Here is a 14949-nt window from a genome sequence, read left to right as displayed (position 1 = left end):
TCTCCTCTCCTCTTCTCAGTGCAGGGTAGGCAAATGGAGCCTTTTTGTGGTTAACTTCCATTTGTTTTCCTTTTCCAGTTCTGTCACAAAAAAAAAGGTGAACACTTTCAACTCAGCCAGATATTTTGTGCGCTGCCTTTCCGACAATCAGACACCTGCAGCTACCACTTCATTGCCACTGCAAATAAATATTGCAGCAAAAATAAGAATAAAATGAGCTTAGCGTGTCCATATACATGCTCAAAGTGAAGACTATACTCCGTGTGACACAAGCAGGCTACAGTTGCCCTTGTGCACTTTATTCTGTTGCACTACAATGATCACGGGCAGCAGGCTGCACATGCTTCTCGTGAACTCATACCAACTATGTTGACTCTTGCCCAATACTTTCTGCACTAGTGCAAAAGGTGTGGAATAAAACAAGACCTCTAATTTATAATCACACACTAAAGCCTCTCTCATAGCTCAGGTGTTGTTTCTGGAAACAAATGTCTACTCATTTTTTTTAGCACTTCAGCGCAGGTCTGCTAAAAACTAGTGGCCATCACAACTTGTAATAAATCTCAGCTTCTTTCACACAGAGGGAAAATGCTCAGTTAGAACATGCCTTTTTCACTGCAAATAAAACATGCGGCACCACATCGAACCTATGTACAGCAACATACCATAGGCACTTGCCACCAAACATTCCAGCACCTATGCCTATGCTAGTGCTGCAGTCTGTTCTTTCATGTGGCCTCCTCCGAGATCTTTTCATGAAAACTAGCTTGAAATGCGCTGAACGCAGCAGAAAATCATGGGTAAGGTAGGGTGTCAAAAAAAATTTCAAGCTGTTATGGAAAATAAATTTTCAAGACTAATCCTTCAACTTTCATACCCATACATCTGTGAATCTTAAATCATGTCATATAATGTGAGTGCCAGCGATGCCCACTGCATAATGTATAAGGTGTTCACTACAAAGGTAGCTTTTTTGTTCACCATACAAAAGCTTTTCTTTAACAATAATTCTCTCCAAATAGGTGAAAATCTGGAGATAAAAAAAAAATCAACGCCAGCCCACACCTTGCACAGGCGTCAACATCACAACAAAAATGGAGAAAATTTGGGAGTGGTAATGTAATGCACAGCTTGTCCAGCAAATGTTGCCAGTGGCAACATTTACTACATATATAGAGACAAACTTATAAAAGGGCTGTGATTTTAATGAGGAATGTGAATTCACACAGTGCATAGAGCATAAAGTAAGAGAAGCATGTAATATATTGTGCGAGCATTGACTTACATGACAATTTCTCCCACATCTTCAAAGCAGACAGCCAAGGCAGTGAAAGGAGGAATGGCTAGACAAAAATTTCCTGACAAAGTAAAATACTAGCTCTCAAAGATATATATATATATATGTCAGTCAAACAAATAAAGTCATAAATTTTCTAACTTGCTTGTAAAACAGTAAAAGAGTGCTACGCATATTGTTCAATAAACATAGACCGGCATGTTATTTGTATTGTATACAAGTGAATTTCGACATTTCCCAGCTTTCTTAACAAAGTATTTTTCAGAGACAGACACTATGCCAGACTTCATTTCATATCAGGACTTCAGTGAATAACAATTACTTAACAAAAAAGCGCTCAATAAAGTTGTACAATAACAAAGTCAGCTTGGCCTGAAAGCATGCTTTATACGAGCCTTACAGAGCCTGTAAAACATGCTTTTGCACACTGTACTAAAATGTAATAAAAATAAAAACGGCCTGGATGTGAGGCAGAGTTTGACATTAGCAGGTTATGAGGTTCAGTGCGACATTCATGTGACATTTTAAGAACCTACACAACACACGCATCTATCAGTAAGTTCAAGCTAAAAGTCCATAGCTAGCAAGGCACTGATAAAAACCTAACCTACTACTACTGCAAGATAAAAATTCTCACCCCGATTCCAGACATAAAAAGCTGAAACTATACTTCAGTGGGAATTATGTTCCCCCATGAATGCCAAAAAAGTTTCTGAAAGTGTGACTAAAAAATTTTCTTCTGTAAAGACACTAGCATACAACACTTATCCAAAAAAATATCGTCACAACTCAGGTTCATCATAAAACAAACAGGCCTGTAACAAGAATACATTATGCACCTTTCTTATCTTTGGTTTCAGCCATCAGCTGACAGAGGACACAAGCCTGATACAACAGCTATTTCCATTTAAAAATATTAGCTCAGGTATACATGCTAAAATTAGCATTTTCTGAGAGATACAAGCTTGAATTAACTGCTAAATCGTGAGTAATTTTACATGAAATTCTCTGGTAGTACACTGAAAAAAAAAAAAAATCACTGGTGACAGCTTTGTGATTAGACCAGAGATAAAACAAGGTATTTGTTATGATGTAGTTTGAACAAGAGGCAAATTTCTCCATTGCCCTTGTTGTAGTCTGCATAAAAATAACAAGAAAAAGCCATGCAAGGCCTTTCATGCCTGTCAACAGAGTGGAACCTGCTTATATTGAACCGAAGGACACACAGAAACTTGTCTTATATATAAAGCAGTTTGACTTATATATAAAGCAGTTTGACATGGCCAAGCCTACATTATAAAAACCTTTTGTGAACAGCTTGCAGTCATGTCATGGTTGCCATGCTGCAAAACAGGAGCATGGTGAAAGCCTGTGCAGTTGTTTAATCAACTCATCATCATCTGCTACGACATGCACTGCAGCAACTATGCTTGATGCATTATCGCAATGCTTCCGACGTCACCCACAAGCCATTTACACACAGGTTTGCTATCCCATTGAGCAAACCTGAAACCAAGTAGCAGGACAGAATGTGAAGCTACAACATATCAAACTATTAAAATGCTCACTTGAGGATACCTGCCAAGCTCCCACGCTTCAACATAAAAACACATAAATGTTACCGACCAGAGATACCTTTATAAGTTATGTCAACGGTAATCATGCAAAAAATTACTTTCACAAAACAAAAGATACAAAATGCTTTTACATGGAGAGCCTGGCATAGAATAAAACAAGTTTAGCAAACCATTTACTACATAGGTTGCTCTTGTTACCAAGTTGCTCTCCCCATGCTCAAGTATGTGACTACCTGCTGAAAGTATGAGGCCATATGTGATGTAGGTGGAGGATATGATAACAGACTTTCACCTCTGCTCAAGCAATGCAGAAGTTGTCAATTTTGCTTCTGCTTATTCAGCTTACAATGCGAAGCAGCCAGACGCTGGATGGAACAAAAGGAGTCTTGTTCTGAAGTGCTAGTACAAGTGTGTAGTTAGACATGTACACCAAGTACTACAACCAACACATTTTACACTGACAACTCTCACAGAGTTGTGAGTGCACACAATAGGACATAGTTTACTGTGCTTGAGTTCATTTTTAAGCAGGTTCCACTATAAAGCAAAGCCAAGTCTTCAAATAAATGTACGAAACATTTTCTCTTCCATTTTCACATTTAATAAACATAGTGTATTTTGCCAGAGGCAGCTGTGATAAACTATTTCAATGCTGGCAACTAAAAAATTAAATAAGGTTAAATAAAAGACACTTGGTTACAGCTGTGTAGCCATAAAGGTTGTGGTAAAGCTAGTTTTCTGCAGTACGTGCAAACGAGACTACTGTAGCACATTTGGATGGCCTTGAAACTGTCAGCAAGCGAAAGCTGTGAGCACACATCAAGTAATCTCAACTCTGGCACGTCACTCGCTGCTTCATTCAGATTGCTTACACAGACACTTGCATACAGCAGACCAAGATGACAAAACACAGAAATCATAACTGAATGACCAGTAAGTGTGCTTGCTTTGCATGCAAAGCATGGACACGCAAAATTAGCATTGTCAGTGCATACTACAAAACACTTCAGAACATGAAGTTGTAGAGTACACATTGTTGGCCTGTTTGCAACAAACTTGACTACAGCAAGTTTTTCTGATACAATTTTTGGCAGACTTCACTCACAGGTATTAAACACTCACACAACACATACGTCAACCAAGTCCATAGATCCTTTTCTCAAGGAATTTTGGGCAGCCTGTTTCCGACGTAAGGACAAGGTTCGCATATCAACAATGGATTCATAAATGCCCTCGTTGTCCGTGGACCTCTGCATTGTTGAGTAGGGGGTGGCCTTACCAGGGGGAGGCATGCCATGCACAGCAAAAGTAAAGTCTGAGTCTCGGGGAAAATCTGCATAGGCAGGAGGTGGTGGTGGCGGACGTGTCTTGCGCACATACAGGCAGAAGCAGACAGACACCACAAGAACTACAGCGAGTGCGGTGGCTGTCACAATGGGCACGACTACATAAAGCACTTCTCGTAGCTCCGTGTCTGATGAAGCTGGCGAGCCTGGCTGCTGTGGGATTGATGTGACCACTAATGGCACATTCAGCACGTCACTTGGCTCACTGTTGCCTTGTCTACTGTGGGCTATCAAGTATACCTGGCATGGTAAGGAAGGCTCAAGGCCTGACAGAAGGTAAGAGGACTGCTTTCCGGAGGCAACAAATACTTCTTTCCATGAGTCACCAGGCTGCCGGTAGTGCAGTGTGTAACCAGTGATCCTGTGTGGCACTGGTACGTTGAACATCCATGTGACTTGCAACGAGGTTTGATCAACAGCAGACACACTGAGTGTTGGTGCTGGAGGAAAATCTCCATCCAGAGTGGTCACAGGTATTGCTGGTGAAGGTGGACCACTTCCAACTGCATTGAATGCCTTTACCACAACCACATAGGACGTGGCCTTGGCAAGACCTCGCAGGGTAAAACTGCCCTGATCAGGGCCCACAGTGTGGTAAGAAAAAGGGCTCTTTCTTGATGACTCGGCTGCACTGCTATAGCCCACATAGTAGCCAAGCAGTTCTCCATTCCAATCACTTTCTGGTGGGGGACTCCACGTGACTAGTACAAAAGTTGCCCCAGATTTTTCAATACGAACGTTGACAGGTGCAGCAGATGGCTCTTCTTGCGTCGTTGTAAATCGAATTATGGGAGAGGATTCACTTGCGCCTGCGGAATTTACTGCTACAATGGCGACTCTATACTCAGTTGCTGGATGGAGGTCTCGGACAAGAGCCGTGGTGACACCACCACGGACAGTGTGGTTCAACATTTCATCCTCTCGGTGCGACCAAAAGCGCACTTGGTATGACAAAACAGTTGAACTTGTAGGGCTTTTCCAGCGGATTCTGGCACTACGACTCCATACATCCGACACTTCAACCTCAGTGGGATTAGAGGGAGGCTGTTGGACATTCAGCCTAATAGCCTTGGTGTCTTCTGCATAAGCATTTTTCACTCTGCAGGTATAACGACCTGCATCGCCAGCGGTCACCTGCTGTAGTATCAATGAAGACACCAGTCGTTCTTTCTGAGTGTCGTTGGACACAATAACTCTGTCATAAAGTTGGCTGTTGGTTGCTACTGACTTTTCACCTTTAAGCCACGTTACCGTAATTGGGTGATCACCAGTAGCAATGCAAGTGAGGTTGGCAGTTTGGCCAAATTGCACAGAAAGATGCTGTGTTAAAACCTGCGCTTGGGCGACTGTGTACACAGTAACAGCGACAGCCTTTTTCAGCGCCGAACCAATACCATTGTCTGCACTACACGTGTACATGCCAGAGTCAGACTTCTGAACGTCTCGTATCAGAAGCGTGCCATTAGAGAGCAGCTTGTGCCGATCAGAATCCTCATTGCCTGACATGGATCGCAACTGAGCGACTCTTCCTCCATTGTCATGCGCCCATGCTACTTGTGGAACGGGCGTGCCTTTCACGTTGCAATGAACTGTGACCGCGCTCCCTTCTGCAGCCTTTACATCTGATGGTTCGACTACCCATCGAGGCGCAGCATTCACTACCAGCTCCACTGACGCGCTATCCACACCCGCAGCGTTTCTGGCCATACATTTGTAAGTTCCACCATGATCTTCACCAAGTGGCTTAAAGGACAACGTAGATAAGTGCGTTCCTGCCTCCTCTTCAATAAAGGGCGAAGAAATAAGTCGTTTCTCGTTCCGATACCACAGGATCTCCAAGGGAGTGTCTCCGACAACTACATTGCACGTAAGGCGGACATCCGTGCCAGCGACGAGGTCTTTCGGGAGTTGCAGGGGGCTCAACTTCGGTGGTTTTTGAGCCAAAGTAAACGTCAGCCTCGAACAAACGCAAAGGAGGACAAAAGTTTTAAACTCAACCATTTTTTAAGTTTTTGACTGAGGTGCTATATGAAGGTTTTCATTCCAGGGTACTTTCGACCACATCTGTGCCGGAAGATCAGCGCTTGACGGTGCGTACTCACATGGTAAACCAACAGAATGTTGTCCGTAAAATTGCTGTTGCACATGGTACCCTTCGGTGATCACTGAGAGAACAAACGATTTAGTTCTAAGGCCTAAGCTAAAGAAGACACGCCGCACAAACCACCACTTTGTTACACAGCGAGTCTGTGTACAGCGCTACAACATCGCTGATGTTAACGCTATCCAATAGATAGCGCCACCGGTCAGCAGCGCTGCTTTCAGTTTTTCTTCCTATTTTGATTTGTGTGTTTGTGTCGGTCCGACGGACGTGTAGTTCGAGTGGTAGCCGAAGGGAGCGCGTTTTCCATCAGTTGTTCCATCAGGCTTCAACCTATCTTTTTTCAAGCAAGGGGAATTGATTAAACAGACATTACCGGGACTAATATACGCGGACGATGTAGTGATAATGGCTGACAACAAGGAAGACCTGCAGAAGTTGTTAGACATATGCAGTACAGAGGGAGATAGATTAGGCTTCAAGTATAGTAAGGAAAAATCTGCAGTCATGATATTTAATGAAGAGGGCGGCGAGCATAGAATACAGGAGTTCGTGCTAAAAGTAGTGAATGAGTACAAGTAGCTTGGGGTGTGGATAAATAACAGTGTTGAGTATCTGACAGAGCATGAAAAATATGTAATGAATAAAGCTAGTAGGAATGCAGCTGTCATGAAAATAGGGCACTGTGGAATTACAATAGGTATGAGGTGGTAAGAGGGATCTGGAAAGGGGTGATGGTACCTAGCCTGACCTTCGGTAATGCGGTCCTGTGTATGAGGCCAGATGTTCAAGCAAGGCTGGAAATTAGGCAACGGGGAGTAGGGAGGTTAGCTTTGGGAGCACATGGCAATACACCAAATCAGGGGGTACAGGGTGATATGGGATGGGCGTCTTTCGAGAGCAGAGAGGCTAGCGGTAAGATAGCATTTGAGGAACGATTGAGAAAGATGGAGGAAAAGCGGTGGGCTAGGAAAGTTTTCAGATACCTGTATATAAAGAATGAATGTTGACACGAAATGGAGAAAGCGAACTAGAAAATTGACAAGCAAATATCTGGACAGCAGTAAGGGGGCAAATCAGCAATTATCGGTTAAGAAAAAGGTTAAAGAAACAGAGAGAGCTTTGTGGAAAACAGGGATGCTGACGAAATTGGCACTGGAAACATACCGGACCTTTAAACAGGAAATTGTCAAATAAAATATCTATGATAATTGTAGGGGAAGTTCTTTGTTGTTTGAGGCCAGGACTGGAGTTTTGCGGACTAAGACGTATAGGGTCAGGTACCAGGGGATAGACACTTTGTGCATTGCGTGCAGAGAGGAGGAGGAAACGGCTGAACACTTTATACTCTCCTGTAAAGGGCTTCACCCTACAGTGGAAGGCAGCGTGGCTGACTTACCAAAGGCATTGGGGTTTAGGGATAGTGAAGGGAAAGTGGATTTTAAGAGGTTAGAAGTAACCAAGCGAAGGTTATCTGATTGGTGGCTAAAAGCAAGACAGGAGTAAAATTTCACAAGACATGGCTAGGTGGCTTGAGCCACCGCCCGATGTATAGGGTTCAGCCGTATCCATCCATCCATCCATCGTTGGCAGCACTCTTAGCTGGAACAAAGCGGTAATATCTGTCATGAATCGTGAGATTCACCAAGTTAATGATTGGGTTAAAATTTTTCGTGCCGGAGCAACCCTGTAGGCCATGAGGCATGCCGTAGCGGAGATCTTTGGGCTTATTTAGACCACCTGGAGTTCTTAATGTCTCATAGCAGAATGCATTCTTAAATTACTGAAATGAAGCGTACTAATGTAACGGTGGTTCGACGATTGCTAAAGGAACCCTGGTGTGTACTGTACGTGCTTGTCCATCATGATCAAATGCAAACTATTTATCACGGAGCTCACGCTCTATATCAAAAAGCTCATGCTACATGTATCTGCCGCAAACCTCGCTAGGCACATCCAGAACACACACCAATAGGCGGTAAACACGCCCTCTCGGAGCAGTTAGCGCTGGAACTCCCTGATATGAGCCGCGCTTACCGCTCTGGCTTACCCAACTTTTAGAAGTCTCGGAAAAAGCATACGCAGCCTGCGCTAAGAAGCTTGCTTATGTTGTGCTATTTGCGTTCTGCGCTCAGGTCATCTGTAGGCCTTCTTTTATAATGCTTATCGCTGTTACAAGCCGTTACTTTGGGCCTTTAAAACAAAAGGAAAAGAAAGAAGGAAGGCTGTCGACTGTTGGGAAAACTTCGAAACCAATGAATTCACGTTCGGTGAGAACCTGTCACGAACTCTATGGACTCACTCGGCACTCTTGCAGATATGCTTTGCATTTGTGTTTGAATGTTCCGCGGTTCCGCTCGGACTTTCGGATGTGAGTTTCAGAAGTTACGTTAGCCACCCTAGTTTCGTGTTCGTACAGTACCGATCACCATGTGCCTGCACGACTCTGTGGTGCTCGTTGCTTGCGTTACACCAAACGAAACCGCTTCCAGTTCCCGTTGCTTTCTGCCTGAGATAAATACCTTGTTGATAAATACCCTGTACGATAAATACGCGTTTGTACCTTTCATGTATCATGTGTTGAATGGGTCGTCAGTGTCATTGTCTGATCGTTTCTGTGGTCCCGTTGAAATCGTTCTGCCGTGTAGAAAGTTTTGGAGCCATATAGCCGAGCTGCACTAATGCACACTGAATAGTTCACAAAGTATAGGTTTTTATTTTCATACTGTTTACATGGTTAATTCCTCGAACTTTTATCTTTCATTTTCAGATTGTAAACTGAAGACTTAAAGAACAAAACGTACTACAGCGGCACAATGTCCGTTCGCACTGTAAGTTGAAATAAGCACTGTTGTTCTTCGTATGTGCCGAATGACTGCGCAGCGTGCTCAGTGCTTGCTAGTACACAGTATTTATGGGGATAATTACATAGAAACGTGCACCACTCAAGCTTTTATAGTGTTGCAGCAAGGGGTTATCAGAATAAAAATGAGTGCTCATAGCTGTGTGGTCTAACTCGGAAATCTCGGTACACAAGTTCCTTTGGAATTTTAGCAGCTACTATTTCTAACAGCTGCTTGACAGTTGTACAGCAAATGCATTGCCATTATACCCAAGAGTTTATCATGAGACCTCATGGTGTCACTAAAAAAGGCGTGCTACTGTAGTGTGGACCATGCATTTGATATCTACGAGTACCCAAATGGATTTTCTTGCCACTAAGAATATTGCTGTTAGGGGCAGCTATTGCATGTTCCACACCGCAGTGCTGTGCAGCTGTTAACTAGCATGACAAAACCTTAATGCATCAGCATGAAATTGTGCATTTGGTTGTGTTGATGACAACTGCCGTTGGACAAATTTTGAAGTTTTGATTTAATGCCATGTTGGTTTACACCTGGAATAGAGACTGCTTAGGAATGGTGTGGAAACATAGATGATGTTAAGGCGACACGACACGCTGGTGAAAAAAAGACTTAATTTTATCGAGAAATCATATTTTTGGTTTTTGCATGTTTTATTATGTGCAAGTGTGTCTGTTTCATGTCCAACAATACGAGCACTGAATATAGGCACAAAATTATTAAAACCTGCAATGTAAACATGCCAAGTGGGCAAAAAACGAGCACAATTGAGCTACCTTAAGTTCCGGACTATAGTCCGCAGGGGAAAATTTCAGCTAAAAGTAAATTTTCTTGCTTAGATTGTCGACACCTGGTGTATAGTCCACAGGGATGAATTTCACCTGAAAATAAGCTTTAGACTGTCTGCAAGCAGTATGCAATAGGTAAGCAAGCATTTTATTGTCAAGAAGTAAAACGGCGCGTTTTATTAGACGATATTTCAACCCTCGCTGAACTACACTCGGCTTGAATGCTGCCGAGAAGGCTCCTCGTCTTTTCGCAGTTATCACAACTGTTCTGACTCTGCCATCGCTGGCGTTACATCTACACTTACGCGTCTGCATATCTGTTATTTATTTATATTCATGAGGTTTTGCCCTTGTGATCACAAATACAAGCACTGGAAAGGAGGCACTCTCTGCTACTGCGACACCATTTGCTTGTATATCGAAGCTGATTTCACTCTGTTTTTCAGCGTGCACGTCATAGGCGTCCATTCGGGGCATGTTTTTTTTTTTTTATAGCCACCGGTAGGCTTCTCCAGCTTTGACGAACAATCTGAAAAAATGGAATCATGTATAGTCCGCACACATAGATAGTCCACATGACGCAAAATTTCAGCTTTTAAGCGTATAGTCCACGGACTATAGTCCAGAAATTACCGTACTTTCACGACTGCAAGAAATTTAAATAGCGGCATTTCTAGTCATTGTGGTGTTGCACACAGGTAAAAGGAGCCTTCTTGGTTCAGACGCATCCTCTAGTAGCCTTTTAGCTCGAAATAAAATTTAAAAACTATAGTCGAATACAACTTAAGTCTAGTGAAGCTCCACCCACATTCAGCGCCATTGCACAGAATTCCTCCATGACAAAAATGTGGTATGTTGTTAAAACTATTCTTGTTGCCTAAACTAGAAGCCAGTCGCAAGAAAAAATTATAAACTCTAAAATTTTCATAAATGGCTCGTTTATTGAAGTCAAACATTAAAAAGCTGATTTCGTTTACTGTTGTGATTAGCTAGCAAAGTAATACAAGACTCTGCAGACCGTGGCCCAGTGTTAACAACTGCTGTTGTTTTAAGTTGTATCCTACGATAGTGTTCTTTATGTCCCCAGAAGCTGCATTGCCATGCTCGCTTTAAATCACTTGGGACGCCTTTTTCTTCATTTATTATTTTCATGCAACATCAGTGCCTGTGCATAAAATTACTGCAGTTAATCTACTTAATTGCATCGTGGTGAAATTTGGTATGAATATGCTTTACTGTATGCAGAATTCAGCTGCATTATATTTTATTGCAAATTATGCTGGGGAATGGGAGTCAAATGTTTTACAACCATTGTAGTCCTATCTTATAGAGATTTTAGAAAGAGTAATAATTTTTGAAAAATTCAGAAATTGTATGTGTGGCAAACTTTTTCTCAGTGCATAAAAGTAAAGTAACCATAGTGAGCAAAATGAGATATTTCTCATAGCTGTCGTGTATATATACTGATGACAAATAGGTGCACAAAAACATCCCTCTGTTTCAAATGCATGACTTGCAAAAGTTGAACTAGGTAAAAACTGACAACAGATTTAAAAAGAACTGACAAAGATCTCTTATCTGTGAAATATTCAGTCACTTTGCACAAATATTAACTAAAAACATTTGTTCTGTAGCATATCTCCTTAACTGTGCACGATGAACCACTGTGTTTAAATTGTCGCGCTGCCAAGAAATTTATGTTGAGCATCTGGGAAATTACATTTTCGGCCTCAATTATTCTTCGCCTTTTATCTAGCTGAACCAGCACCGAAAAATCAGAAACAGAGATAGGAATTGTTATGCCAATTGAGAAATTGTTTGACTGATTTTGTCACAGGCTGCATGAAAGATGTACTGTTGTGATTTTGTCGCAAGCTGCATGAAAGATGTACTGTTGTGCAGTGTGTTCTTGTATATGAAGCTGCATGAAAGACATAATGTTGTGCAGTGTGTTCTTGTACATGTGGTTAATGTCCTGAAGCTGCTGCTGGGCCATCAGAGATGCTGTAGTGGAGAGCTCCAGAATAATTTCAACCGCCTGGAGTTTCTTTAGATGTGTGCTGACATTGCACAACACGAGTGCCTTTGCATTCAGTCCCCTTCAAAATGTGGCCTCCGGGGCCAAGATTCCACACCCTGTGCTTAGGCACAGAAAGACTTGGCCTATATGCCTCCCTGGTGGATGTGTGTTGTATTTTGCTGGTCATGAACCAAAACATGGCCAACAGCCTTCAACAAGCCAGGAGTAACGCAAACCCTCAAAAGCCTTAAAAATTTGTTAATTTTTGAAATATATATCTTAGCATGAAAAGGATTAGACGTGTCTTATGTGTGAGAAATGACAAAATTGCAGAATTTGTTTTCATGTTGTGCTGCACTCATGCATGTCAAGCACTGCATGCAGTCCATTTTCAGAAGATGTGCATTGAAAACTGTTGTTCTACCATCTCGTGTATTTTCTTCAGCTTCTATTTGTTGCAGTACTAAGAAGAAGGCTTTAGCAGAGATTTGTGTTCTGTTTGGTGCAGAGTCGCAAGATGCTTCCGGCCACTCCTGAGCAGCGTGTGGGTGGCCGGTGCTTGCAGCCATTGGAGCATGACAGTCAATGCAGTCATGCTTATGGGCGAGTCTTTCTGGAGTATTCGCTCATGTCAGAATAGTAAGTGTTTTCTGTACGTTGTGTAGCTCCATTCATGTTGAGGGGTACACATTTGTTGCTTTCAGTTTGTTGCGCACAATGTCAGACCACAGGATAAATGTATTTTTTTTGCCTATTTTTTCATTCCCTTCTTACAGCAAGCTCTGCAGAAGTTGCATTCTTTGGTTACAGAATGATTCACAGATTTTCATAGATAGGTCAGTTGTTGCTTTATTGGCAGTTTTTAGGCAGCTGCAGCATGTTTTCGTTATCAAGATAGCACATACAATCTACAAACCCTCTTTTGCATTTTTGCATATGAGAGTGTGGCTTGTAAAGCAGGCCAAGGGCAATGTGATCAAGTAAGAGGAAAGGAGGACTGTTAGAACTGCTGATATGAAAGATGAGTCAGTTCTGCTACAATCTGTTGAGCCTACGTGTTTAAATTTAGTTCATTGCTTTTGTTGTGGTCATGCCTATGCTGCCATTTGTTGTGAAGTGCACTATGTGCACTTGTGTATTGTGCTGATGTTTCCCAGATTGCAGCAAGAGAGAGAGAATAAAAAGGAAATGCAGGGAGGTTAACCAGATGTGTCTCCGGTTTGCTACCCTACACTGGGGATGGGGGATAGGGGTTAAAAAGATGACAGAGAGGAAAACGCAAAAAAAAAAGGAACGTGCACACATGGAGACACACACACACAAGGCGTTCCAGTTAAAGTCTTTCACACAGGCCGGTAGATTGTAAGAAGCGCAAAAGCGCTTGCACGGCCTTCTTCTGCGACGGTAGGTCCTTTCGATGTTGTAGATTTCTTTTTTTGGATAGCGGTTGGTCGTCCAGTTGGTCAAGTTCGTGGCTAAGGCATGCCCTCTGTGGACTGTACTGCGGGCAGGAGCACAATATATGGCCAATTGATTCTTCATGGCCGCAGTGGTCACAGGTTGGGGTGTCGGTCATCCCTATGCGGAAGGCATAGGCTTTAGTAAAGGCAACACCCAACCAAAGTCGATATAAAAGCGTGGCGTCTCTACGGCGAAGCTGTGATGGCGCTCAAAGACTTAATGTTGGATCAAGTGAGTACAGTCGCGTATTTCTTAAATGTAGCTCATTCCATTGCGACTCGGTGCACTGCCGAGCATGTAGGCGGAGCTTCCTTGCCTGTCAGTTCTAGAAAGAGGAATTGGGACGTGGCGCTCCTCAGTATGGGCTGAGCGGGCAGCGTGATCCGCCCGTTCATTGCCGATAATCCCGCAGTGACTTGGAAGCCACTGGAATGTTATTTCATGGCCGGCATCACTTATATGGTGTAGCGTCTCTGTAATATGGAAGATTAGTTGTTCGTGCGGTCCGCGTCGTAGAGGTGACAGTAGAGACTGCAGTGCCGCCTTCGAATCGCAGAATATTGTCCATTTGTGTGGCGGTCCATCACCAATGTGATGAAGGGCAGTTAAGAGCGCTGCGAGCTCTGCTGCCGTCGATGTTGTCGCGTGGGTCGTCTTAAATTTGATTGTTGTAGCTTTCGCTGGAATGACGATTGCCGCCGCGGAGCTGCTTGGAAGGACAGATCCATCAGTGTAAATATGCGTTGAGTCACGGTAGTTCTCGTACAAATGTAGCAGCGTGAGCTGTCTAAGGGCTGGTGATGACAGATCAGCTTTTTTCGAGATACCAGGTATTGCGAGGTTGATTTTTGGCTGAGCGAGGCACCATGGAGGGATCGAAGGTCTCGCAGCCGGAGTGAAACAAGCTGGCAATGATTCATCATATGCAGTTATCGTTTGGCTGAAAGATGTGTGTGGCCTGTCCGCTGGTAGAGAGACTAAATGGTGACGAGGATTCCTGGCTAGATGCCTTATATGGGTCCTGAGTACTTCAATTTCAATGTGGGTCTTGACAAGGTGGTCTCTAGCGATTGCTATCGTAACCACTGTTGAAGCACTCTGAGGCAGGCCTAGACAGATCTGGAGCACTTGACCCTGAAGACTTTGTATTGTGCGTAGATTCGTTTTGCCTGTGTTGTTTATTGCTGGCAAGCTGTATCGCAGAAATCCTAGAAAAAGCACCCTGTACAGCTGTAACATGGCACTAGGCGACATTCCCCAGGTCTTGCCAGCGAAAAACTTGAACAGGTGGCAGATGCCTGTCAACCGTGTTTTCACGTACGATATGTGTGGGCTCCATGACAAGTCCGTGTCGATTATGACACCTAGAAACTTGTACAATCGGACCCGTCGTATTATTTGGCCATTTATCATTACACTGTAGTTTGCCAGGGGTTTGCGCTTAAATGGCACTAGTGCGCATTTCTCGGAGGAAATTTCCAGGCCTCGATTACGG

At 43.2% G+C, this 14949-nt stretch overlaps 2 protein-coding genes across 7 annotated transcripts in view; one reads left to right on the top strand and one right to left on the bottom strand.

Moving 5' to 3' along the window:
• Positions 1-1184: 1184 nt before the first annotated feature.
• LOC144113355 (cell adhesion molecule Dscam1-like) lies at positions 1185-6515 on the bottom strand. Its single transcript, XM_077646399.1, has one exon. The coding sequence runs from the start codon at positions 6219-6221 to the stop codon at positions 3993-3995; it is 2229 nt and encodes a 742-aa protein (XP_077502525.1). The 5' UTR covers positions 6222-6515; the 3' UTR covers positions 1185-3992.
• A 1371-nt stretch (positions 6516-7886) lies between these two features.
• peo (ubiquitin E2 variant domain-containing protein pendolino) overlaps positions 7887-14949 on the top strand; it is a 42681-nt gene continuing 35618 nt past the window's right edge. The window contains exons 1-4 of one of the 6 annotated variants that reach the window (XM_077646397.1): positions 8220-8591; positions 9092-9152; positions 10025-10108; positions 12502-12632. In XM_077646397.1, coding sequence (XP_077502523.1) covers positions 12511-12632 — 122 coding nt within the window. In that variant the 5' untranslated portion in view covers positions 8220-8591; positions 9092-9152; positions 10025-10108; positions 12502-12510. Of the gene's footprint in view, positions 8693-9091; positions 9153-10024; positions 10109-12501; positions 12633-14949 lie in introns of all 6 variants that reach the window. The other 5 variants (XM_077646395.1, XM_077646392.1, XM_077646393.1 and 2 more) reach the window with 5 other exon arrangements.

The sequence above is a fragment of the Amblyomma americanum genome, chromosome 1 (assembly GCF_052857255.1).
Source record: "Amblyomma americanum isolate KBUSLIRL-KWMA chromosome 1, ASM5285725v1, whole genome shotgun sequence".
NCBI lineage: Eukaryota > Metazoa > Arthropoda > Arachnida > Ixodida > Ixodidae > Amblyomma > Amblyomma americanum.
The sequence above is the reverse complement of the archived record's forward strand: the minus strand, read 5'-3'. Positions and strand labels throughout refer to the sequence as shown.

Excerpts from the sequence above, each read along its gene's own strand:
- LOC144113355 (XM_077646399.1), bottom strand. The coding sequence starts at position 6,221 with ATGGTTGAGTTTAAAACTTTTGTCCTCCTTTGCGTTTGTTCGAGGCTG.